Source organism: Gymnoscopelus microlampas, assembly GCF_963454915.1.
Source record: "Gymnoscopelus microlampas genome assembly, chromosome: 17".
Lineage (NCBI taxonomy): Eukaryota > Metazoa > Chordata > Actinopteri > Myctophiformes > Myctophidae > Gymnoscopelus > Gymnoscopelus microlampas.
In genome coordinates, this window is record NC_139954.1 from 19,334,178 (window position 1) to 19,359,537 (window position 25,360).

General features: G+C 44.0%; 2 protein-coding genes across 2 annotated transcripts in view; both read left to right on the forward strand.

The window, feature by feature from the left end:
* Positions 1 to 647: 647 nt before the first annotated feature.
* On the forward strand, positions 648 to 22,168 carry cfap65 (cilia and flagella associated protein 65; the record flags this gene model as incomplete). The annotated part of the gene is made up of 35 exons (XM_084084178.1): positions 648 to 691; positions 2,022 to 2,100; positions 2,768 to 2,952; positions 3,452 to 3,554; positions 3,944 to 4,110; positions 4,313 to 4,521; positions 5,299 to 5,429; positions 5,599 to 5,824; positions 6,153 to 6,421; positions 6,504 to 6,704; positions 7,212 to 7,459; positions 7,620 to 7,776; positions 8,248 to 8,385; positions 9,099 to 9,368; positions 9,479 to 9,618; positions 9,726 to 9,810; positions 10,100 to 10,246; positions 10,680 to 10,845; positions 12,018 to 12,146; positions 13,037 to 13,250; positions 13,447 to 13,575; positions 14,258 to 14,348; positions 14,521 to 14,606; positions 14,733 to 14,799; positions 15,465 to 15,575; positions 15,829 to 16,020; positions 16,405 to 16,563; positions 16,878 to 17,006; positions 17,676 to 17,792; positions 18,001 to 18,152; positions 19,049 to 19,258; positions 20,036 to 20,167; positions 20,340 to 20,783; positions 21,221 to 21,355; positions 22,033 to 22,168. The coding sequence occupies 35 exons, from the start codon at positions 648 to 650 to the stop codon at positions 22,166 to 22,168; spliced, it is 5,598 nt and encodes a 1,865-aa protein (XP_083940304.1).
* A 1,312-nt stretch (positions 22,169 to 23,480) lies between these two features.
* wnt6b (wingless-type MMTV integration site family, member 6b) overlaps positions 23,481 to 25,360 on the forward strand; it is a 58,294-nt gene continuing 56,414 nt past the window's right edge. The window contains exon 1 of the mRNA XM_084084445.1: positions 23,481 to 23,560. Within this exon, the coding sequence (XP_083940571.1) occupies positions 23,538 to 23,560 (23 nt within the window). The 5' untranslated portion in view covers positions 23,481 to 23,537. The remainder of the gene's footprint in view (positions 23,561 to 25,360) is intronic.

The window sequence follows — 25,360 nt, forward strand, 5'->3', positions numbered from 1 at the left end:
AATGTTATTTAATTGAAAGAGTTTTAGATATTAATATATTTCACACAACAGGCAATGGTTCTTTATTGTTTCTCATGGGCTTGTTTGTGGGGAGAAAAGGATTGAAAACAACAAATAAATGCATTCACTGTTTGCTGACTTTTTCAGAATGATCATGTTGGGGGTCCTTTTTTTAAGCAAAATTTTAATTGAGTGATATTAGCAGTTTCCACTTAAGCATTTCCTCAAAACCAGCTATACTATAGCCTAGTTTGCAGTGCCTAAGTAAATTTACTCAAGTACTGTACTTTACTACATTGTGGAGATTGTAGATCTGCTATTTTCAAATGATTATTATACAATTTATATATTTGAAAACTTGTGAAATGGGACCTTCTGCACAATGAGTACTTTCTACTTCTGCTACTTTAAGTACATTTTGATACCAATACTTTTGTACTTTTACTCAAGTACATTTAGAATTTCGGACTTTTACTTGTAATTAGTATTTCTACGTTGCAATGTTGATACTTTTACTTAAGTAAAACATGTGAATACTTTTTCCACCGATGCTTGACAATTTAATTAGAAAGCGGCTAGGGGACACTTAAGCCTTTTGTTCTTTTACGGCCACCATCATTGCTATGGCGATACAAACAACTGTCGCCATGGAAACCAGCAAAGGCGACATCCTCATGCCTGAGCGAAGACTGTTAAATTCATGTGTTTATGTTATACTTGCACAACAACTTAAGGAGGTATAACGATTCATTTTTACATTTTATTACAATCAGTGGACGGAAGGAGCTGTCTGTTAAATTATAAGGTAACTTTACGTTAAACCCTGTTAAGTTGCAACAACTTGCATGTCAATATGTGGCTAAAGCCTCGATACATCACCGTAAGCAGTGGTGGATCAATACTGTAGAAACACTCTGTTACAAGTAAAGGTCGGGTAATTAAAATTTACTTGAGTAGTAATTTAATTGAGTACCTACCTACAAAAGTATTGACATCAAAATATACTTAAAGTACCAAAAGTAAAAGTACTCACAATGCAGAATGTCCCATTTCACCCCCAAAGTTTTCAAATGTATACAAATCTTTTGAAAATAGCAGATCTACAAGATGCGACGTAGATCTGCTATTTTCAAATAGCCAAAGTTTAAATAGGGCTAAATGTGCTAAGTTAGGCTACTTTACACCACTGGTTAGGTTAGAGAATGTTGTTATGTTTGCTAGCTTGGCACATGTGACTCAATTAGCTTGCCTTTCAACGTTATTAGTTAGTGTACAAACCAATGATGTAGTTGATATTTTAAGACCTTTGTGTTCATTATTATTTAACTCACGTGTTCATACTCTTTTTAATTAACCTAAAGTTACTGCAGTTAACATTTCACACACAGGTGACGCAAGTTTGAGAGATATTACAGAAATATGCCTGCAGTAGCAATGTCAAAATAACTTAGGGTAGTATACCGTGGTGGAAAGTAACTAAGTACATTTACTCAAGTAAGTACCATTTTGATATACTGGAGTATATCCAATTTTCAATACATTTACTTCTACTCCACTACATCTCAGAGGCAAATATTGTATTTTTACTCCACTACAATTATTTGAAAATGTTAATTACTAGTTACATGTAGATTTAGATTATTATTACAAAACATACACTAATCACTTCAGCCCTATATACTTTGGCTATTTGAAAATAGCTGATCTACAAGCTCACAATGCTAGATCTGCTGGATTTTATACATTTGGAAGCTTGCAAAATGGGACTTTCTGCATAATGAGTACTTTAACTTTTGGTACTTTAAGTATTATTTTGATGCCAATACCTTTGTACTTTTACTCAAGTACATTTTGAATACCAGACTTTTACTAGTATTTCAACATGGAATTGTTACTTTTACTTAAGTAAAAAATATGGGTACTTTTTCCACCACTGATAGTAGAACCTACTTGAGTGGACTAACTGTACAGTACACTGCAGAAATGACTGTTGTATTGTGTCTAAACATGTCCCCATGCAGTATGTTGGCTGAGGTTCAGGGTCCCAACCTGGCCTCACAACAATGGACATCCAACAACATCTGTGGTAAAGACACCAAAGTAAGTCAACCAACCTACAACTTTGTATTGAGGTACTGTTTTAACAATAATCATAATAATGAACTTTATTTATAGATACATTTTCAAATAGGAGTTATTAGTGGTTCTCAAAGTGGGGGACCCATTCAATTTGTACACTGTCAGAAAAAAAAATCCACACTGAGGATTTACAGATTGGGGTCACAGAGATATAAATCATATCAAATGGGGGTCCATGGCCTAATGCATATCAAACTCGGGGTCCTTGAAATGAAAAAGGTTGAGAATCACTGCTGGGTCTAGTGGACACCGTGCAATGATACACCCATGGTTACACCTATAGGTTACTTACTGGTCTGGCTGGCCAGCCGGCAGACATAATGACCCATGTGTGATACTTTCACTGGCTACTCTAGCATTTTGGTCATTAAAAGTCTTATTTTCTATCAATTACACACCCCATGAAGCCTTGAATTCATGGAGATTTTTTTGTTTTTGTCACATTCCTAAGCCAATAATTTGATGACCAGCGGAGTGTCCGGTAGGAGACTCAGTTGACCTGCATTTAAGTCTCCTACCAGAGAATGGTCATCAAATCAAATTATTATTATACTCCTTTAACGGCTTCAAGAGTTGCATCAGATTCTCACACCAATTGTTTGGTCTTTTGTGGCGTCCCACCTCGCAGCATCCAGTTGAGCTCAGAGAACCAGGGCTGCTCCAGCAGCGGCGAGGGTCCAGCCAGAGGAGGTGCTTCTCAGGGGTGGAGACATGGCCCGAGCTGGTCTGGGAGGACTGGGAGCTAGGGAAGGACTTCACCAAGACATTAGTGTTGAAGAACGTTGACGGCAAGCTGCAGAAGCTACGATTCAGGTCCTACAAACGCACACATGAACGGTTGCATGCAAATTGTACATTATGCACACACGCAAGCACTTTCATGCGGATGGTCGTGGGTTGGAAGTGGAACCCTGCCTGGGGTCGGCGTCAGCAAGGGCATGCGGTCGCAATGGGTTCCTAACGCCAAATCAAATGGGTTCAGATCTGGGCCAGGTCTCCTGCAAGAGGCGTGTCTTAAGCCTGTCCTGGACAGGAGTCTCCGGACCTAAAAAACTGATGATGATGCACATGTGCAAGCACAGGAGCCTGAATTCACACATAGACATGAAAACACTCAGAATGTCCAGGATGTCCAAAGTACAAAATAATATCCTTTCATGCATTTGCACACACGCGCGTGCACACACACGCAAAGGCAGATGACCATACAATAAGAGGTTGTGATTTTACTCAAAATAATAATAATCCAATATTTCAAACTATCCTACCTCAGATGAGCATGGACCAATCATCTCCTCCTCCTTCTCACCAGGCCTCCAGTATCCAAGTTCTTCACCACCTTCTTCCCGCAGATCATCGTTCTCAGTCCTGGGATCTCCTTTTCTATGCCTGTGACCTTCAGACCCCTAGAAAGGGTAATATCTACAACTGCTGCCCAAAGTATTTAGCAGGATAGATTTAGAATCCTTTAAACCCTATACCTCCATAGACCGGGGTCCCCCAGTGGTCTGTACTTGCCCAACTCCTTTTTTTCTCTCTACACCAAATCTCTTCGCCGAAAATAGCAGATCTGCAAGCTCGTTGTGACACGTTGTGAGCTTGCAGATTGTTGTTGAATATTCACCTGGAAATCCAGCTTGAATGTGGTTCATTACTCTCAACCTGGCATTCCTATTTTGGGCTTGTCATTATGCGTGTACATTTAAAAAAAATGTAATTGCAGAGTTTTTTTTACTTTATGTGATTGACATTTCATCTATTATGTGCCTTCCTGACTTGGTTCCATCTGTCGCCCTGCCCGCAGTGCGAGTATGAGGACAATGTTGAGTTCTGCGGTAAAGATGGCAGCTTCCGGGTGACCCTTCGTGCCACCGTTCCGCGCCACTCAGTGGAGATCCCCGAATCGGTGCTGCTGCCGCTCTGTGCCGTGCAGCACTCCTCACGCACCACTTTCCTGTTCAGAAATGCCAGGTATATCTATGTATCTGCATGCATGTGTGTGCGTGCGAGCGTACGCGCGTGTGTGTGTGACCCAAAAATATGCCATATTTTTGGGTCCGTTCCAGAGTTTGGAGAGTCCTAGCCCATGGATTACCCTTCCTTATTCTCTCCCTCCTTTCCCATTTATTTCTCTTCTCTCTGGCCTGCCCGCACCCACTCGCCCTTCTCTCAGCAAGCTGCGGACATGTTTTCAGTGGGAGAGTGTGGTGCCGTTCCATCTGAGCCCAGAGCGAGGCCTGCTGAAGCCTGGGGAGGAGTGTCAAGTCACGGTGGTCTTCCAACCACAAGAGGCGCTGCTGCATCAGCGAGAGGCCCGCTGCAGGTTCGGAGAGGAAGGGGAGGAGCTTGAGAACATCTGCACTGTTCTCCTGCAGGGACTTGGTTAGTAACACACTACACTGATAACTGCAAGGTGAGAGTTGAGACTTTTTTAGGAAATTAAAATGGGCGGTTGCTGAAAAACAAAAGAGAACGCTCACACAATGGGCTCCAGTTGGAAAATTCTTTATTGCACCTGAGTGCTGCTGTGACGTTTCAGGCTTTCGCTCCTTCCTCAGACTGATGACATGTAGTCCAGGTGTTGGAGTAGACCAGTGGTTCCCATCATTTTTCGTTACATCTGACGAAAAATTAGACCTCCCACACATTGGCACATGCACACATTATGGGGAGACACTTATTATTAAGTGTTATTCAGACATGTTAACCACTTGACTTTATAGCCCTATATACTTCTCGTACGACAGTTGTAAGGTTGTAGATCTGCAATTTATGCTGGTTTGGAAACGTTTTACAAAAAAAACCAAATGTTTGACTTATTTCACATTGAGAACATACATGCAGACAGTGGATAAATGCAAGTTATGATTTTGTGCAACATGTTTAAAGTTTTGGATTACCTTACCTAAAACATACAATACAAGGCCTCACACCCTCTCTGGATCTTTGGCATCTCCCCAAGGGGGGCCTGAACCCCAGGTTGAGAACCACAGGAGTAGACAACAGCGTCTAAAGCTGAAACAAGGGTGCTTGTGTGGAGAAGTTCATTAGTACAAATCCCCTTGGACAACTGTGTTTGTGTGTTTGAATCTGACTCCATGTTTCCCCTTATTTTTGCCCTTGGTTTCCCGTCTACACACTTTTCTTTTTTCTTTGTAGCAAAGTACCCATATCTGCAGCTGAAGAGCTCAGACAGGAAGCAGGAAGTAGACAGCCCAGCGCTACACTTGGGCTCTGTACCTGTGGGTGTCAGTGTGCAGAAACACTTTGACGTTATCAATCCTTCCCCTGTGAGTAGTAAATGATGACATACACACATGCACAGTATAGACATCCACATCCTCCCTGTACCACTTCTTTCCCTCCCTTTCTCACGTTTTTTGCAAATGTTCTCCTTACATCCCTTCATCTCTCACTCTCTTTCTCTCTCTCCCCTCTCCTTCCCTCCCTCTCCTCCAGGTGATGACCTCCTTCTCCCTCTCCCGGCTGCAGGATGTGTCACCCCTGATCGGGTCAGAGTTCAGCTGTGACATCACCAACGGGGAGGTGGCTCCTGGCGCGTCACTACGGGTGGTGGTCACCTACGCCCCGCTGGCGGTGGACGTGGTCTCTGTCGACTACCTGTCCCTGAACTATCCCGGAGCGCTCAGCAAAGCCCTGCTCAAACTCACCGGGAAATGTGTAGGTAGGTGCACAATGAATCGTTTTGGGTGAGAAGCGAACAGGCGGTGGAGGAGGGTACATTTTCAGAATTGTTCAAAAGATTTGTAAAAAACAAATAAAAAAATCTGATTTTCAGAAATGCCGAAAATATCAGATTTACCAGCTAACAACATGTCTCGATGTGATGTTTTGTGAGCTTGTAGATCGGCTATTTTAGCAAGACACCATTGTACGTCGAAGTGTAAAATAGGGATTTAGTGGTTAACCAGATTCCATTTTGCTGATGGAAAGCTCTTGTTAATGACACTGTGGTGTTTCCGTACTGACTGAAGGTCTCTCTGTCTATCCAGGGCCTGTAGTGACCCTGTCCTCTCCTGCGGTGGACTTTGGCTGCGTTGAGCAGGGAGAGGAGGTTGTGCGGAGCGTGGAGCTGCTCAATGCTTCTCCCGCTGAGGCCGTCTACCAATGGGACTTGGACTGCAGCGGTCACAGTGTGTTCACAATTGAACCAGCTGGAGGCGTCCTACGACCACACAGCCGTGCCACGCTGAAAGTGGTCTACAGGCCCATGCACCCTATAGCGCACCACAGGAGAGTGGCATGTCTTATACTGCATAAGGTAAGAGTCACACAATTATTTTTAATGCCCTTTTCTCCGCAATTTAACCATTTTGGAAATAAATCCCTTTGTTGTCCTGCAGGACCCAGTGTTCCTGGACCTGATTGGTACCTGCCATTGGGAGCTCCAACAACCAGCCCTGCTTCGACCCAGACACCTGGCATTGTATCGCCGTCACCGTCACCGTGGACTGGCACAGTACCCACCAGACCTCCTTAGTGCCATGCTGCTAGACTGCAAGCTACAGCTGGACCAGCAGGGGGCGCTCTGCTTACTTGAAGAGGTCAGGAGGGGGGGTTCTATGTGTGTGTTGTGTTTGTTGCAGGGCCCAGTTGTGCCCAAGAATAGAAAACCTGGGAACATAATATATTAACGTGTTTTGCAGACCTCATAATAAAATAAGATTAGTTGTTATTGTTAGAAGTGTGGTTTTATTTGAGATTATTTCTATGGATAAACAAGTATAACATTCATCATAAATTAAGGTTAGCGAAGGCTCTATTTCATGTTGCTTCCTTTCATTTAACCCATTAAAACCGGGAAAGCATAGATATTTTAGATTTTTGCGTTGGCTATTCAAAAATAGCAGATATACGTCACTTCGTGCCGTGAAAGCTTGTACATCTGCTATTTTTTTTACATTTTTTTAAATCTTGAAAATGTGAGAACTACTGATTTAGCAGGGATTTGTAGAATCGGCCTTAGGTCTTAATATTTACGTTTACTGCCTTTAAATGTTTACTCTTATATACACCTGCACACAGCATTAAGAACCTTGAACCTTTTCTAGAACCCAGACCAGGGAGCAGACAGTGTTTCAGTCATGGACCACTCTCCAATGGAGGAATACTACCAGGCCTGCTCTGGTGGCATGGCTCCTCTCTCTTCCTCCTCCTTCTCCTCCTCCTCCTCCTCTCCTCACGTCACAGTGGAACCTGCTGAACTGCTCTTCAATCACGGACCCTCCTTATCATCATCCTCCTCATCCTCTGCCTCTCGGTCTGTGTCCATCACCAACCACACCAAAGGAAAACTCAGGTACTTTCCCCAAATCGAGGGTAGAATGGGGATTGAGAACAAAACTGGTGTTGCTAATTAAACAATTAAGACCTGAGGCCGATTCTACAAAATGTCTTCTAACAGTTTTCTGAAAAAACGCATGTTGTGTTTCAACATGTGTTTCTATTCCATGTGACAGCCTGCTGTGGACCGTAGCACAAGACTCACCATTTTCCGTCTCTCCCGTGTCATGTGATCTGGGCCCACTGAAGTGCACCTCGTTCAGAGTGACCTACGACCCCCAGCAGCTCAACACCCTGCATGGAGCACAGCTGGAGTGCTTTGCTGTCTATAAGGTAACGTATATAGGTTATACACGTTACTGTATAGAGAGCACAGCTGGAGTGCTTTGCTGTCTATAAGGTAACGTATATAGGTTATACACGTTACTGTATAGAGAGCACAGCTGGAGTGCTTTGCTGTCTATAAGGTAACGTATATAGGTTATACACGTTACTGTATAGAGAGCACAGCTGGAGTGCTTTGCTGTCTATAAGGTAACGTATACCCAGTGAGCCATAGTCGGCTATTAGACCTCTGTCTAAAGCTGGGTTATATATGGTCTAGAAGTGAATGTTTTTTCACCGTCTAAATTATAGCTGTTGAAATGACGTCTATAATATAGTCTATATATATAGACGCTTAAAAATAGCTAATCAACGTCTAGGCTAAGAATAGACACGTTGTGAGCTTGTAGATCTGGTATTTCTGGCGAAAGGTAGGATTCAAGTGGTTAAAATCCAAACCTCTCCGCCCTCCCCATGCAGATACTGCGGGACCATCGGCAGGTGGATGAGCGGCTGCTGTGCCCCCCCTGGTGTGTGACGGTCAGGGTCATAGGTCATTCCTTCCAGCCTGGCAAAGAGCACTTCATTCCACGCTGCTCCCTGCTGCACCCCTTAGTGGTAAGATGTTATCATCACAAACAACATATACAACATATACCAGTGTCTGTCTGTCTGTCTGTCTGTCTGTCTGTCTGTCTGTCTGTCTGTCTCTTTCTCACATCAGAGTTTACTGCAGAAATGTTCCTTGGTGGAATGTCCCTTTAAGACAAAAAAACAAAAAACTTTCAATTGAGATCAGTACTAATTACACTTTTGACTTAACATTGGTTACCTTGCTCCTAGTGGTCGAGAGAGTAGTGCCTGCTTAAAGGGATATTTCACTTTAAAACATGTTTGGGGTCATTCTAATGTCTAATCTGGCTTTTGTGAGCACCCCAGACAGTTTTTAAGTTGCTTCATTCAGTATTTATATTTTTGGGGGGAAAGAAATGAAAAATGAAACAACTTAAATTTAAACGTAATTCACGTTCTCCTCACTCATTAGAAGTACAGTATCAGTCACCAGAACCAAGGACAGGTGTTTTCAAAGTCGTTAAAATGGACTTTGAAGTTACAATGGGTTTGTATAGGAAGGGGGCGTGTCTGTTAAAATGTATAATGTATAATGTATAAAATAACTAAATACCGAATCAAGCAACTTAAAAACTGTCTGGGGTGCTCACAAAAGCAGATGTTAAAATGACCCCAAACATGTTTGAAAGTGAAATATCCCTTTAAATGTGTTCATTCATCACTAACAGACACTTTGGTTAACACATGCTGTACTGTAGGTTTTTCCTGCGCTGAGTGTTCCTGCCTACCGGACAGTACTGCTCCACAACTCTGGAGACCTGCCGCTCACCTTTTACCTGGACCAGGATCAGATCCCAGACCCCAGCCCAGACTCCACCCAGACAGCCTCTGTGCTCGTGGTGCCTGGTTGTGGCTCAGTCCATCCTGGTGAACACCAGATCCTGACCCTGGCATCCACCCCTACAGAGGACAGCCCCAAAGAGGGCTTCAGCATGTATCTGCAGCTCAACGCAGCCAAACACACACAGGTATAGATGACACGAACGCATGCATGCACACAGGTATACATGGTTGCATTCAGACCAAGTTAAGTGTTATTTTTGTATGCAATTTTCGGTGTGTGTTTCCTCTCCTCTAGGAGTTAACAGTGGTCAGTGTGGCAGAGACTCTGTGTGTGTCTATGGAAGGAGAGAGTGGTCTTTACTTCCAGCCCACAGCCATGGGCTCCCAGTCCCAGCGCTCCCATCGTATCAGGAACCTCAGCCGCCTGCCTCTGAGGTCAGTGGTTGGACTTCATACCTCAGGGAAACAGCTGTCAGCAGCAGTAAAGATGTATAGAGCTACAGTGCTTATTCTGCTTAATGCTCTTTATTGCCATTTGGTAGGTTCCAATGGAGGATTTCTGCAGAGGACCAGAAGATAATCGCTGTACACCCAGACTCAGGGGAACTGCAGCCCAATGAGAGTGCGGTCAGGGACTGAAATATATATACATACACAAGCTTAATATTTGAATACGAAAATTAACAGGAATTATTAAGAACATGAACTCTAGCGTCCTTATTCTGGGGGGCAACCATTCAGTGAAAATAGCCCATATACAAGCTTGTGTGAGCTTGTAGATCAGCTATTTGGGGGTATTTGGTGTAGAGGGAAAAAAAGGAGAGGGCCTAGGATAGACCCCTGGGGGACCCTGGTCAAAGAAGTTCATAAGGTATGTGGTTGAATGTCTTTTTGTTTGTTATTGTCGGTAACCCAGGTTCAGACATGGTCCTTCAGCCCATTGGTGGAAACGACGCACACGCTGACATGTGACCTCACTTTCTGGCCGATCCAGAACCCTGGGTGTAAGGAGTCCAGTCTGTCCCTTAAAGTAATGGGAACGGGGGCCAAAGGTGTCATACAGGTGGGATGTGTGTGTGTGTGTGTGTGTGTGTGTGTGTGTGTGTGTGTGTGTGTGTGTGTGTGTGTGTGTGTGTGTGTGTGTGTGTGTGTGTGTGTGTGTGTGTGTGTGTGTGTGTGTGTGTGTGTGTGTGTGTGTGTGTGTGTGTGTGTGTGTGTGTGTACATAAATCTATACAGAATATCTGAGAAGCTTCTTTCAAAAATCAGAAATGGAAAACCTATCAGCAATCTTGTGTACCAGCTTCTGTATCCTGCATATTTTGAAAATATCTTCAATAATAATTTAATAATAAAGAATTATCGCTGATAATTGGTTAGTCTCAAATGAGCTAATTTGTTATTTACATTTTGATTCAATATAACTGGAACTAAATTGTCTCTGCCCTTTGCTTGTGTTTAAATTGACCCTGCCTTTTGAATGTGTTTCCACTCCAGGCAGAGAATGCAGTCCTGGATTTGGGGGAGATGCTGGTTGGAGGCTGTCAGTCATTTGAGATTCCTGTGGTCAACAGAAGCCTCTGTGCTGTGACCTTTTGTCTCACTGTACAACAGACACTACAGGATAAAGAGCTTATGTATGACCCCAACACTGAACCCAATGGTATGCTCTGAAAGTGTGTGTGTGTGTGTGTGTGTGTGTGTGTGTGTGTGTGTGTGTGTGTGTGTGTGTGTGTGAGTGAGTGAGTGAGTGAGTGAGTGAGTGAGTGAGTGAGTGAGTGAGTGAGTGAGTGAGTGAGTGAGTGAGTGAGTGAGTGAGTGAGTGAGTGAGTGAGTGAGTGAGTGAGTGAGTGAGTGAGTGAGTGAGTGAGTGAGTGAGTGAGTGAGTGAGTGAGTGAGTGAGTGAGTGAGTGAGTGAGTGAGTGAGTGAGTGAGTGAGTGAGTGAGTGAGTGAGTGAGTGAGTGAGTGAGTGAGTGAGTGAGTGAGTGAGTGAGTGAGTGAGTGAGTGAGTGAGTGAGTGAGCGAGCGAGCGAGCGAGCGAGCGAGCGAGCGAGCGGGTGGGTTATGGCTAACTGATTTTCATCTACGATTTTCATTAGTGTTTTATGTATTGTTGTGAAAACGACAAAAATAAATAATACATTTTTATCTAAAGTTTGGGCAAGGAGCTATGGAAGCAATACAGTATGTCCCCAAAATGTTGCAAAACTGTGTGCATAATGTGTAAGACTCTATTGACTGCAAGGGTTAAAACAAAGTTACACTGATACATAGTATAGTAAGTTTGAATGGCCATATGGAGATTTTATTATTATCATCATTATTATTTTTAGGTAGTTTTTAAGAAAAAGAGAAAGTAAAGAGGCATGGAACACAGGGCTCCGGTTGATATAGAACCAGGGTAGCCTCGCGTAGCCAGACAATATCACACGACACACTGCGTGGATATTAGTCTGGTCCCTATCAACGGTAGATTTTCTTCCAAGGGGCGGTTACAAAAAGATCCAAACGGACTGTATTGGTTAGACCTAAACCAATCAGAGCAGTGCTTCCTTGAACGAACCAATCAGAGCAGTGCTTCCTTGCACGTCATTGCTCCAAATAAGGTGACAAGCCCGCCCACATTTGGATACTGGGCCCTGGTTGGTTCCGCACAACTGCAGAGGGAGAGAATTGAAATCTCTATGGAGGGGGGCCAGACCTAATCTGCCGAGGGCTAAAGTGCATGCAATTTTGCAAAGGCAGATTCGTCTGGAACCAGGCTAGAACCAGGGCCATGATGTGGTCAACACACTTTATCCTGCTGTAAACCTTGTGTTGTTGTGGTGTTTCAGCCTTCCAGCTGGACTCTGCCAGAGGAACCATCGCCTCCTGCTCCAGAATGTTGGTCCGATCCACAGTCACACCACACAGACGGGGCCGCTACCAGTGGACCATCAGCTATGAAACACTGAGTTCTACAGGTATGCACATTGCACATTGCACGCACGCACGCACGCACGCACGCACGCACGCACGCACGCACGCACGCACGCACGCACGCACGCACGCACGCACGCACGCACGCACGCACGCACGCACGCACGCACACACACAGATCATATGCACATGCAGTAGAAAAATGTAAATAATACATTTGTATGGAGTTGCTCACCCAGCGCATACTCCCTTTTCACCCCTTCTTCCGGGTCACCTGATTCGGATGCTATCAATGCATTGAATGGGAGTTTATCACCTTTTATCAGACCCTTGAATGGGCGAAGTAGGCGACCTACTTACCTACCCGTGATTTATCAGACCATTCATTGGGTGTTATCAAGACATACTGACCTACTGTACCAACGGAGATGACTTAAATAGTTCAGTTTCGGTTTTGGTTTTGGTTGTTTTGGTTTCGGACCATGACGGAGGCGCGCAGTCTCAGGCGAGCTGGAGCCCGACGCTCGTGCGACGCTCGCCTGAGCCTACTCAGCGCCGTTGGAGTTATGTACCGATAGGCACAGAATCGTAAATTTTGTTGTGGGGACTGCTCCGCCTCCAAAGTAGGTCAGTAGCTCCTGATTACGCCCAATGAATGGTCTGACAAATCGCGGGTAGGTCCGTGTATCGCCTACTCGTCACCTACTCGCCCCATTCAATGGTCTGATAAAACGTGATAATCTCCCATTCAATGCATTGATAGCATTCGAAGCCGGTGTCCGGGTTGGGAAATGTGACGGGCAAGGCCTATTTGGGGCCTATGATTAGGCATTTGAGTACCTATGATTGGCCAGCATGTCCAATGCGCTTCACTGCTCCCTCTCGGTTCTGGGGGCTTAACTTGCACTCTCTCTCTCTCTCTCTCTCTCTCCAGGGTGTGTGTTATCAACCATGCAGATGTTGTGTGAGGTGCGTGGTGAGGGAGTGTTCCCCACCCTGCAGGTGACGGACGCGCGCGGCGGGGGCAGCGTAAACGGGCTCAGCAAGGTACAACTGTGGAACCTCCTCTCATTGGACGGGCTCAACGAGCACCTGCTCTCTAGCCCCGCCCCTCCAGAGCTCACCTATGGAACGCCCACAAGGCACAGGTTAGGTTGAAGCGTACAACACATGTGACGCTCATTAATGGATCCGTCACTTAGCGATTATTCTATCGATTTGTTTTTTGATTCATTGAATAATTGCGTGTTATGTATCACACAGTTAGCTTACATTGTGTGTGTGTGTGTGTGTGTGTGTGTGTGTGTGTGTGTGTGTGTGTGTGTGTGTGTGACCTCTCTCCAGTGTGCGTCGCTGTCCCTCCATCTTCACAACAGCTGTGTTGGATGTGAACTTCAGTGCCGCTCCGCTGGGCTCGGAGACCGCCACTGTTCTCCTGTTGTTTGTTAACCCTGGCTCCATCCCTGTAGACTGGTAAGGAGAGGAGATGGGGGAGAAGGAAAGGATACGAGAGGATCATTATAGTAGAGCAAACTGGAGTGTAGAGTTGAGTTAGTTAAAGGTCCAAAGTTTGTAAATGCTTCAGTAAAACAGACGTGTATTTGTGTTTATGATGGGGAAGGACGTTCAGAATAGCATATCTTCCCTCTACCAATCAAATTTCATAATCTCTGTGATTATAACCCTAATTTATATGTTCAAAAGTATTCTGGATTGGGCCTTTAAAATGATTTAGAAACCTTTGCTGCTCTTATATGTGATAATGCTTACCTCATTTCTGTATTCACTTGAGTTATGAATTAGAGTTGTTGAACATTTTACTGATCTTCTGACAAGATTGTCATACAGACCAGTGGTTCTCAAGGTACTCCTTGGGTCGTTGAGAGGGTTCTAGGGGGTCCCCAGCTAAATGATTGATAGTCGGGAACAAAATGAACAGTTAGGGGTCATTCAGCGTTAAATTAACACTGATGATATTGCACTGTAGATCGGGGTCCCAGAGATAAAATATCGTATCAAACGGTGCTCCATGGCCTGATGCAAATCAAATTGGGTGTCCTTGAAATGAAAAAGGTGGAGAATCACTGATATAGACCGTGTCCTGTTGATGACTGACTGGCTCTCCTCTCCTCTCTCGCCTCTCCTCTCCTCCCAGGACATTCTTGTTTCCAAAGGACCAGCAGATAGAGTTGGAGTACTGGGCAGAGACCGGAGAGTTCAGCAGCACTGAGCTGTCCCAGATGAAGGTTGAACATAATCATGTCTAGGTCTTTGTCAGACAGAGTTTAGACATCAAATGTTAACAACAAAACAAATCTAAACAATAAAACATGTAACCAACATATATTTGCATATTATTCTACTAGCATCTATCAAAAACATTAAAAATAGATTATGGGTTATTACATTTGTTGCTAGGTCCAGGACAACCATCTGTTCAGCATCTCCCCCAGCTCTGGAACTCTGCAACCTGGCCAGCAGAGGGCAGTCCACATCAGCTACAGGTCAATGGCAGCGTACTATCGATAGAATACAGAATAGGATGTATATTATAATTGTAACTTGTACAACTTATTTAGATAGGATGACAGTAATGTTCTTATGCGTGCTTATCTCATCTCACTTCTCAGGCATGAGTTTGTAGGAACAGACCGACTGCCCATCCTGTTTAAACTCTCCCACGGACGAGAGATTCAGGTGAGGCTGAACTCTGTATTCAACTCAAGTCTGTAAATAAAGCTCAGAAAGTCATACTGTGTCGTACAACGATGGGGTGTACAGAGAATTGCAGATCCACAAGCTCACAACACGATGTGAGCTTGTGAGTTGTATGATGCAATGCGTCGTTGTAAGCTTGTGGATCTGCTATTTCCGACGCACGACACCATCGTATGAAGTGAGCATAAATTAAGCATTAGTACGATTCTACAAAAGGGACAAAGATCAAGTTATCTTGACTGAAGTAAGTACGTTTGTGCATTTGTGGGCCTAGCATTGAAAAAAGAATTAATTTTGATTTATATAATTCCCCCTTCTTTATTACCATATGGTACATCACATGAATATGAAGACTGGTTCTTAACCCTGTATTGGTTTGTAGTGTCAATAGATCAACAGATTGGTTGGAGGTGATCTCAAAACTGGTTGAAAAGTGGTATTGGCTGAAGCTCAAAGCGCAATATCATACCCGTTTAGTCTTAGCTCAGCAGTATATAAATGTCATCCCTCGCACAGGAGACTCAGGCTTGAATCCTGGGTAGGACATAAATGTTATGGATTGCAGCTTTAACGTTTAATTGCATGCCCAAGTTGTGCAGAGTATCTTCATGTACTGTATGTACAGTATGTGTGTTTGTGTGCAGTTGAACTTCCAGGGGGTGACAGTGGAGAGAGACAGACCCTACCTCCACTACACCTCCAGTCGACATGTTTTCACTCCCATTGCCATCGGAGGGTTCAGTCCACCCAGACAGGTAGGGGTGTGTGTGTGTGTGTGTGTGTGTGTGTGTGTGTGTGTGTGTGTGTGTGTGTGTGTGTGTGTGTGTGTGTGTGTGTGTGTGTGTGTGTGTGTGTGTGTGTGTGTGTGTGTGTGTGTGTGTGTGTGTGTGTGTGTGTGTGTGTGTGCGTGAGTGTGTGGGGCGGGGGGGGGGGAGTGTTAGAAAGTGCAATTAGTGCATGTGGATTTTTATGTGTGTGTGACTGTAGCATCATGTGGCCTGTCTGCAGGTGTATGAGCTGTATAATGGAGGTGGGGTACCAGTCCATTACAATGTGGACACAGCCCCCTTGAAGCAGCTCCAGATGGACAACTTTAACCAGCCAGTGTTATGTTGCCTTAGCCCAGAGGGAGAGGTCCTACCCGGGAAGACAGCCCAGCTAGAGTGGGTCCTTGCTCCTCTGGAGGCCAAAATGTACAGTGTAAGTGCAACAGAGTAGCTCCAGGGGATCACACATACACCCGCACCAAGCGGAGCGGTTGTATTGTAAAAGCTAAGTGACACATAAATTACGCTTGACAGTTTTAAAACTAATTATTACAATTGTATTTTAACCACTTTAATTCTGTTTTTGCAAAAGATTTTCTAAAAATCTTCAAAAATAGCTGTTCTACAAGCTGACATCGTGACATGTTGTGAGATTGTAGATCGGCTATTTTAGAAAAAAGTGGTTAATATCAAAGTCACAGTGCATGATCAAAGTTCCAGTACTGTATAAGCATAGACCAACATGATTGCTATCTGCATCCTTCTCTATTCTATCTATCTTTGACATCAAGTTCTGTCTTTGTTTTTATGTCTCCAGGTGAATGTCCCTATTCACATCCAGGGTGGGGAATCCATGGTGGTGAGCTTTGAGGGTTGTGGGTTCGATTCTCGGGTATTGGGTTCGTCAGGTCCTCGTCATTTGCTTGATGCCCAGCCATCTGTGCCCTGTGTCCAGAGAGTACCCTTACCTGGACAGGTAACTTGACCTCAGAATAGAATAGAGCTCTTGAAAATTGTAAAGTCTCTTGTGCTGCCCTGTAACTGTACTGAACACCAGCCGTGTGTGTGTGTGTGTGTGTGTGTGTGTGTGTGTGTGTGTGTGTGTGTGTGTGTGTGTGTGTGTGTGTGTGTGTGTGTGTGTGTGTGTGTGTGTGTGTGTGTGTGTGTGTGTGTGTGTGTGTGTGTGTGTGTGTGTGTGTGTGTGCGTGCACACACGTGTGTGCGAGTGCGAATGCATGGGTGCTTGCATAATATGCATGTGTGTGTGTCTTTGTGGATGTGTGTTTGCAGGCGGTTTTCCTGTCGGAGGAGAGAATTGTGCTTGGTGATATACCAGTGTGCTCCTGCCCCACTAGAATCCTCTTCCTCAACAATGTGTCAAACACTGACACGGTGCATTATGCATGGGACAACCAGCAGGTAGGGGTGCGTGCATTCTGCTTCCCAGAATCCAGCTGGGTGGTCAGCCTCAGAAAATGCACATAAAATCCTAAAAGCGAGAACATACGCCACTCAATCAAAAAGGAAAAGTAGTACACAATATACAGTACTGTATTTTCATAATTTATATCACCACCCCTTAAAGCCAATGGAACGTAGAGATGATGTCATGAGGTCATGTTTGACTTCTGTGTAATGATAGGTCATTGCATAGTCAAGATTTCCTGTTCTTGGTTTTATGTTCTCCTGAGATCTGTAATTGAAGAGGTATTTTGGTTTGTGCAACTGTATGTAGGACTTTTCCACAGGGACAGGTAGACATGATCCCGATCCGACCACTGATTACCAATGATATCACCAATATTTTGTCCTAATTTTCAAATCAATTATAAAAAAATGCATTTGATTAGTTGACAAGGTTCTATTTGAGAACATTTATTGAACATTCATGTGTGACTGTGCTTTGGTATTTGTGTGCAAGCCTGTGATTAATCCATATGTATTTATGCACATACAAATTATGTCCCACATGCGTTGTCTCTCCGATTCCCTCAGTCTTCTTTTACCTATTTAAATCAGCTATAATGCCAAGTAGATATCAGTGATTTTTCTATGACTATTGGACCAGTCTGTGTGATTGTGTATCAGGTAGTGCAGATCCATCCAGAGCGAGGCACTCTGTGTCCAGGGGAGGGCGCTCTGTTTGTCCTCACATTGACTGCCTCTGGTAGCCCAGCCATCTACCAGCTAGATCTGACCTGTCAGGTAACACACACACACACACACACACACACACACACACACACACACACACACACACACACACACACACACACACACACACACACACACACACACACACACACACAGACACAGACACAGACACAGTCACAGACACAGACACAGACACAGACACACAGACACAGACACACACTCTGATAAACTCACATTCACATTCTCCCCTCTCCTCCAGATTACCCAGAAGGAAGCTCTAACTCAGTACCAGGATGCTTTGCAGCTCTGGGAGGAAGAGCAGGAGAGACAGCGGCATGAGTTTACCATCACAGAGAAAGACCTGAATGATGGTTCAGCGACTCCAGTAAACAAGGTTCGGCTGCAGAGATTGTTAGATAACTGCCTATGGCCCCAAATGTTTGCTTGGTCACTCATGTCTCATCTTCTTTCAGGAACATCCGGTAGTAGTGAGGAGTGGGCTGCCAGTCAGGAAATACAAGGTGACTCATTTTCATGCATTCAACCCAGCTCCCCCCTCGCTCGTTGAAATATATTATGCGTGTATGTGAAAATGGTAGTAATCAAAATGTACTGTATATGCAGACACAATACTTCAATAAATGTAGGGGAAGCTGCATAGTGGAGCCATGTGGCTCATCACTAGATGACCTCAGTGTCCTAAATGAATGATGGCATAGGTAATGTTCATTTGGTTTATCTGGTAGTGTGTTTCAAACTTAGACATCAAATTCCATACTTGTGTAATGTAGGAAACCTAATACAGGGACGTGAAACGACTTGAGACAAGCCGTCAAATGTATTTTCATCCCTTGACAATGAATACAGCAACGTACGACGATAATGTATAACTGACCTTCTTGACCAAGTACGGTAGCACCATATCAGATACTGTTTTATAAAGCCTCACCATGAACTTATATGTGATTTGACAATAATACTATTGAATCATTGTGGACAGAGTGACATACACAGACAGCCTCATTACAATAGTTTCACATTCGCTTCATGGCTCAACCAATAAACACTGTGCAGACGTAGTATGGCATATGGGGCAGAGGCTCCATTCTGAACTAACATCACTGTGCCTCTGTTTATCTCTCTCTCTCTCTCTCTCTCTCTCTCTCTCTCTCTCTCTCTCTCTCTCTCTCTCTCTCTCTCTCTCTCTCTCTCTCTCTCTCTCTCTCTCTCTCTCTCTCTCTCTCTCTCTCTCTCAAAATCCCAATCTCTCTCTCACCCTCTCAGACTCTTCCCCCTATCCGTTCCAGCAGCAGCATTGGCATATTGGCGGGTATGTGTGCCAGGCCGACGCGGGCAGAGCGGCGGGCACATAGAGAAGCAGCAGCAGCAGCAGTGTGGAGGTGTCCTGAACCCCCTCGTCCTGCTCGGCTGCACCTGGGGGTGATGGCACGCTCCCATAGTCTACTGGAGTACCAGAAACTCTTTCCTGACCAGCTCAATAAGCACTATGTCTATAGGTAACAACACACTTCCTGTACCTGTACACATCCACACATAGAGACTTTGGTTTAGTGTTATTTATCAAATCAGAATTGCCAGTTAGTTTCTAAAGGCTTTTCAGATTGTGTCCAAGCAAAATACTCACACTTCACAAGCTCTCGCACTCTGACACCCAGGGGCGGAGCATCAGGGGGGACTGGGTGTGCGGCCGTCCTCCGGCCCGGGGCTCCAGGGGCCCGGCCGTCACATACCACACACACCTTTATTTTGTTATCACTCTCTCGGCATGTCGGACGGCAGGCAGCGGGTTCATTTAAAGCATTATTATCATAACCCCTCAACTATCAACTGTAGGCCTCCATTGTCTCTTGTGTAAAAGTGTTTGAAATTGAATTTGTGCTTGAACTGTTGGGTACTGCTCATTAGTTGAAGTGGGTCCTTGGTGCTCTCAAGTCAACTCTCAAATGCTTTGAATTTGCGTGAGAGAAAACGGCAGTAGCCTATGCTTGTAAGATCCGCAGTTGTAAAGTGATGTAACGTCAAGCATTAATGGGTTATTATATTGCACCATAATGCAGCAGTATAGTGCTCGTCTGAAGCTTTTGGGGGGGCGGAGGGGGTCATGTGCTCTGCCCCCCGGCCCGGCTTTGACTTGTTCCGCCACTGCTGACACCCCTTCCTGTTATCAGGGTTTGTACATGATGACACAGGGAATAAGTGTGACTGCAGCCCAAAACGAAAAGGTTGCTCTACTAGAGATCGCATAACTAGTTGGATTAATGTTTCTTCCTCAGACCGCCCCAGGATAAGTCTCCCAGCCCAGAAACGGCTTCCTCTAGCACACCTCTCCACGCTGCCGGACTGCCCCCACTGACACACGGCCCTCAGAGAGAGATCATCACGCAAATACTTGGCTCTCTGCTCAGGTAAACACTAATGCAGACACAGATAAATGCGTCGGGTGGCCAAGGTTCAGGTTTGACATGTTTTGCTGAGGGCTGGGGATTAGGTATGGCATTTATATAAACTGAATATCACACCGCATCTCTATTTGCGTGTATCGTTATCTGCCCTCGTATGTGTTTGTCTCTCCTCCAGGAGCGTTCTGGATGACCCATCCTTCCATCAGTCTCTGGTGGATGGAGCATCGGAGCACGTCCCCTACTTCAGCCAGCTCAGAGAAACTCCTCCGCCCCCTGCCTCCCCATCCATCTCCTCGTCCCCCTCCCTAGAACTCCTCCGTGCCCCCTGTCCCCCATCTGCCTCCATTCATCCAACTCCCCCACCTCACTCTCCACCAGATGGGACAGGGTTTGGGTGGAGGGAGCGGCGCCACACGGTGGCCGGTGTGGGTGTTGAAGGAGGACTGTCAGGGAAGAGGCAGCGGACAAAGAGCATGCCACACATGCCACGTGCACAGAATACACGGCACGTGCACGACCAGCAGAACACAGTACATATGGAGAATACACAACACTCACCGTGTACAGAACAGCCGTCACAGTCGATGCAAGAAGACCCTGTGCAGGACAGCATACGCAAGTAAGCAAGCTCTTTAACATTGTAATAATCACTATATTTTGTTGAACAATATGAATCATCCTGTCCATAGACACACCATTTGTATAGTATGACGTCACACTGACTAGCTAGTCAAGGGAAATAATTAAGTATTGTAAATATTATTATTACATTCACACATTAGGTAGATAAGGTTTGGAATGACTGAAGCCCAAGGTAAGTGAATGGGCTTCAAATGGCACCCGTTGTAAACTGTCTACCAAATTGTTAACTTTTTCACTTTTCATAGAGTGAACAGTGCTCAGTCCCTAAATGACATATCTTGCAGTGATTAATTCCTGAGAAATTCCGTAACTGAGAAAATAATTGTGTGTGTGTGTGTGTGTGTGTGTGTGTGTGTGTGTGTGTGTGTGTGTGTGTGTGTGTGTGTGTGTGTGTGTCCGTGTGTGTGTGTCCAGGTCTCGTGAATTCTCTGACCTGTGTGAGGACATCCTCTTGAACACTGTACAGAACATAATGATGGAAGCTTTCCATGGAGAGCTGGTCCTTACAGCACGCCCCCGCATCATCACCCTGCCGCCTGTTTCTACCAGGTACACACACACACACACACACACACACACACACACACACACACACACACACACACACACACACACACACACACACACACACACACACACACACCTCTACTTATACCTACCTTTCTTGTGTTTCGAGTAGTATCACGTTCTCTGGCATCCTGGCTAGCAGCACTAACGACTACCTGACACTATAGGCTGCTGATACATTCATGGATTAAAGTTCTCAGTCACGGCTGATTTCAGTCATTTGGATTCCATAGAAGCCAGTGTGTCTTTTATGGAAGCATGTTGCGCAGCGTTAATAGCCGATCTACAAGCAGCACGACGCATTGAGAGTTTGTAGTTGGACTATTTGGGGTTATTATTTTAAGACTAGAGCATTTGAAGTGAACAAAATAGCAATTACGTTCACATACATCTTCCATAAAACCCTCATGGTCTCAAAGCAAAGATTAAATCCTCAATCTGTGATTTATTGCTTGGCATTGTGTAGAACAGCAAGAACAATATTACTAAAACATCGTTTTATCATATATTGTTTAGGAAACAGCGCTAGTGTGGGTGGGGGCTCCTTTCACACCGTTTCACAAATCGCACATTAGGGCTTGGCCATACATTTTTCAGTCATGAGATTTTATTTAGCTTTAATCCATGTACATTACATGTTTACTGCTATGTTGGTTCAGGAGACCCGGGTCTTCCACCAAGAGGATTTCCAGAGGAGTGGCTGAGTCAGAGAACCAACTCGACCCAGCTCGAGTGAACAGCGGGAACCAGCAGGGACTGGACCTCGAGCCTCACCACACATCCAGCCTAGCATAGAATCCATGAGATCAAAGCTATAGCTGGAGCCTAACCGATGCCAGATTCATGGGTCCAATGGTGATCCCGATTTCAGAGTCCTACCTAGACCACTGATTACCAATGTTTTGAAGGATATTTTGTCCAAAAAATGTCTAATGGATTTGTTTCCATTTGAGAACATTTAGCTTATAAGCAAACAAATATATATATATATATTTAATAACCTTTAAAGTTATAAAATACCGCCCAGCTAGATCACTTTTTTTTAGCCCATTCCTTCCATTTGTTTATGGTGTGTTTGCCATTATATTCCAACAGGGGGAGCGGTCTTCTGTGAGGACTGGGGAGAATCTGTGGTCAATAAAAGCTGTTCAGTGCTCACTTTTCAATAAATAAAAATTCCATTTCTAGTTTGTACAGTGTACCATTTACCTCTCATTCTCTTTTACTTGCACTTTTCCAGATACCTGGCAGTGAGGGTGTTAAGGGTGATAATATAAAGTTTATAAAGTGTCAGGTGTTTAAGAATGAAATTCAGCCATGGGGTATTGTTATGTTATAAGAAATAACCACTGTTCAGTATGAGAGTTTCCGCTAGGGGCGCTGTGGGGAAAAATTAGAGAGGGAAGGAGAGAAGAAGAGAGAGGGAGCGCGACGGACCGGGGGATTCATTCATTCATTGTTTACGTCTGTTGCACTGTAATGTTTGGCTGAGAGAGACTACAGTAAAAGTTATTGAGAAGAACCTATACCGTGTTGAACTAAGTCTATTCTGCACCCCCATCCACGGCGCTTTCAGGTGTTATGAGTGTGTGGGATGTGTTTAAACAATATAATTGGTGTGTGTAAAGTGTTGTTTGCACATTTATGTGTGATTGTGTGTGCACAGCTTTTGTTTGTATTGCCTTGCCCTCTGGTCATTGTCACTTGGTTTATTGCATTAGTCTTAATTTAACGTTTTCTCTATTGTACAAGCTCTTGGTAACTTTGTCAGGGACCCAGGTGTATTTGGACCCATATGCAGGAACTCAGAACTCAAAGTAACAGAGGAAACCAAGGAGTTTACGAAGACTTTACTGAACCAAAGACATAGTTAACACAAGCACACACTGAAATGATACACAACATCTCAACACACTGATAACTGGAAGAAGCAAACAACAATATAATGAACCATGTCTTAAACAATGTTAACTACTGTATAAGTGCTGCCACTATGTGGTCATACTGTGTACTGCATGGGAAAATTAGATTCCTTGGGCTTGTTGATTGTTGAATAGTATTCAAGACAGTAATTTCCTTACTCCTTTTCACAGACCCTTCCTGGTTGAAAAGGCAGTCTATTACAACATGTACCAATCCAACTATATGAAGATCTACACAGCAAATGACAAAAGATGAAAACAACTGGTAAGTTATAAGTGGACCCAGGTGGTGCTTATTGTGGTCATGTATTGCTTCTTATCTCACATTCAGTAACAGTACATCAGGGCTCCATGTTATGAATGTCTATTATTATGTCATTTGTTTCTATTTCGTTCTCCTCTTCCATCTTTATGGACCATAAGATTGCAACAGTACGTACCTAATAATTTGCTATGTGATTTCGTGTCTATATCCACTACAAACACAAACAAGACACAATAATGACTAATGAAGTACTGCTTCGTTTACAAAAAAATAATCTTTTGTCTTTAAACAGACAGTTTTTGTTGTTGAAGATGAATCTTAAAAATCATAAAAAATATTTATATCAATTTGAAACAACAATAAGTGCACAGGGACCAAAACATGCCTCCTGTCTTTTAAAATGATAGATTGCAAGGAAAATACAATTGTTCCACAAGATGGTGCTATATACTAACAAACTCCCCTGCCCAGTACGGGGTATAGCAGAACTTCCTCTTTTTCATATTGTATTGAAATAATAAGAGTTACATATTATTACAGTCCAAATAATTACATTTCTATTTTTCTGTTGCATCCCTGAATGAATGGGAAGGAAGCACATAGGTTGACATTGTGTCTCTATCTTCCCTTTTCTTCATAAGAAAACCCTCTATTTTCTTAAATCATCACAACATTAATTTCACTCCACCAGTCAAAGCATTTACACTGCTCTCTTTACTATAATCCAATTCAGCACGACGTTGATACAGAAACATAAAACAGAACAAATATCTTCAGAGAGAGAGAGAGAGAGAGAGAGAGAGACCGAGAGACCTCAGTAACTCTAGCATAAGGGTTTTAATGCCTTACAGACATCATTCATTCTAAATGTTGGACTGCACATGATTGATCAAAGTGTGTGTGTGTGTGTGTGTGTGTGTGTGTGTGTGTGTGTGTGTGTGTGTGTGTGTGTGTGTGTGTGTGTGTGTGTGTGTGTGTGTGTGTGTGTGTGTGTGTGTGTGTGTGTGTGTGTGTGTGTGTGTGTGCGCGCGTGTGTGTGTTTTTGTACCTATTATGCAGTAATATATACAGCATGTGTACTACTGCACCTATGGTGTATTAAATATGTACATTCTCCTTTCGGGATGGCACCACCAACGTTGGTGCCAATAGAGCAAGCGCACTAGCGTTTCCGGCTATATAGAAGCATGCGCAGTAGTGTCCCTTATGTGCTAAGCTTGCAATACCATATTTGGCCACTAATTCAGGCTCGCTTCAATAAACCATCACGGTCCTGAGGGCTGGGTATGTGTGTTCTACTGTGCCCGATGCTGTAGTACTCACTGTATGTGCATGTGGCGTGTGCTACTTTACATAATGGTCTAGTAGTATATGTACAGTATGTACGGTATGTGTATGCTACTCTAGGTAACCGAAGGGCTCGCCCCCAAAACACACTCGCCGCCATTTTTTTCCCCGCAGACCGCTCGTCCAGCGGTTATTGTATTCTTGTATTTATTTTACTGAGGTTAAGGTTAGGAATAAGGTCAGGGTTAGGCATAGTTTTACTGAGGTTAACATTAGGAATAAGGTCAGGGTTAGGCATAGTTTTACTGAGGCTAAGATTAGGAATAAGGTCAGGGTTAGGCTTAGTTTTACTGAGGTTAAGATTAGGAATAAGGTCAGGGTTAGGCATAGTTCTACTGAGGTTAAGATTAGGAATAAAGTCAGGGTTAGGCATAGTTTTACTGAGGTTAAGATTAGGAATAAAGTTAGGTTTAGGCATAGTTTTACTGAGGTTAAGATTAGGAATCAGGTCAG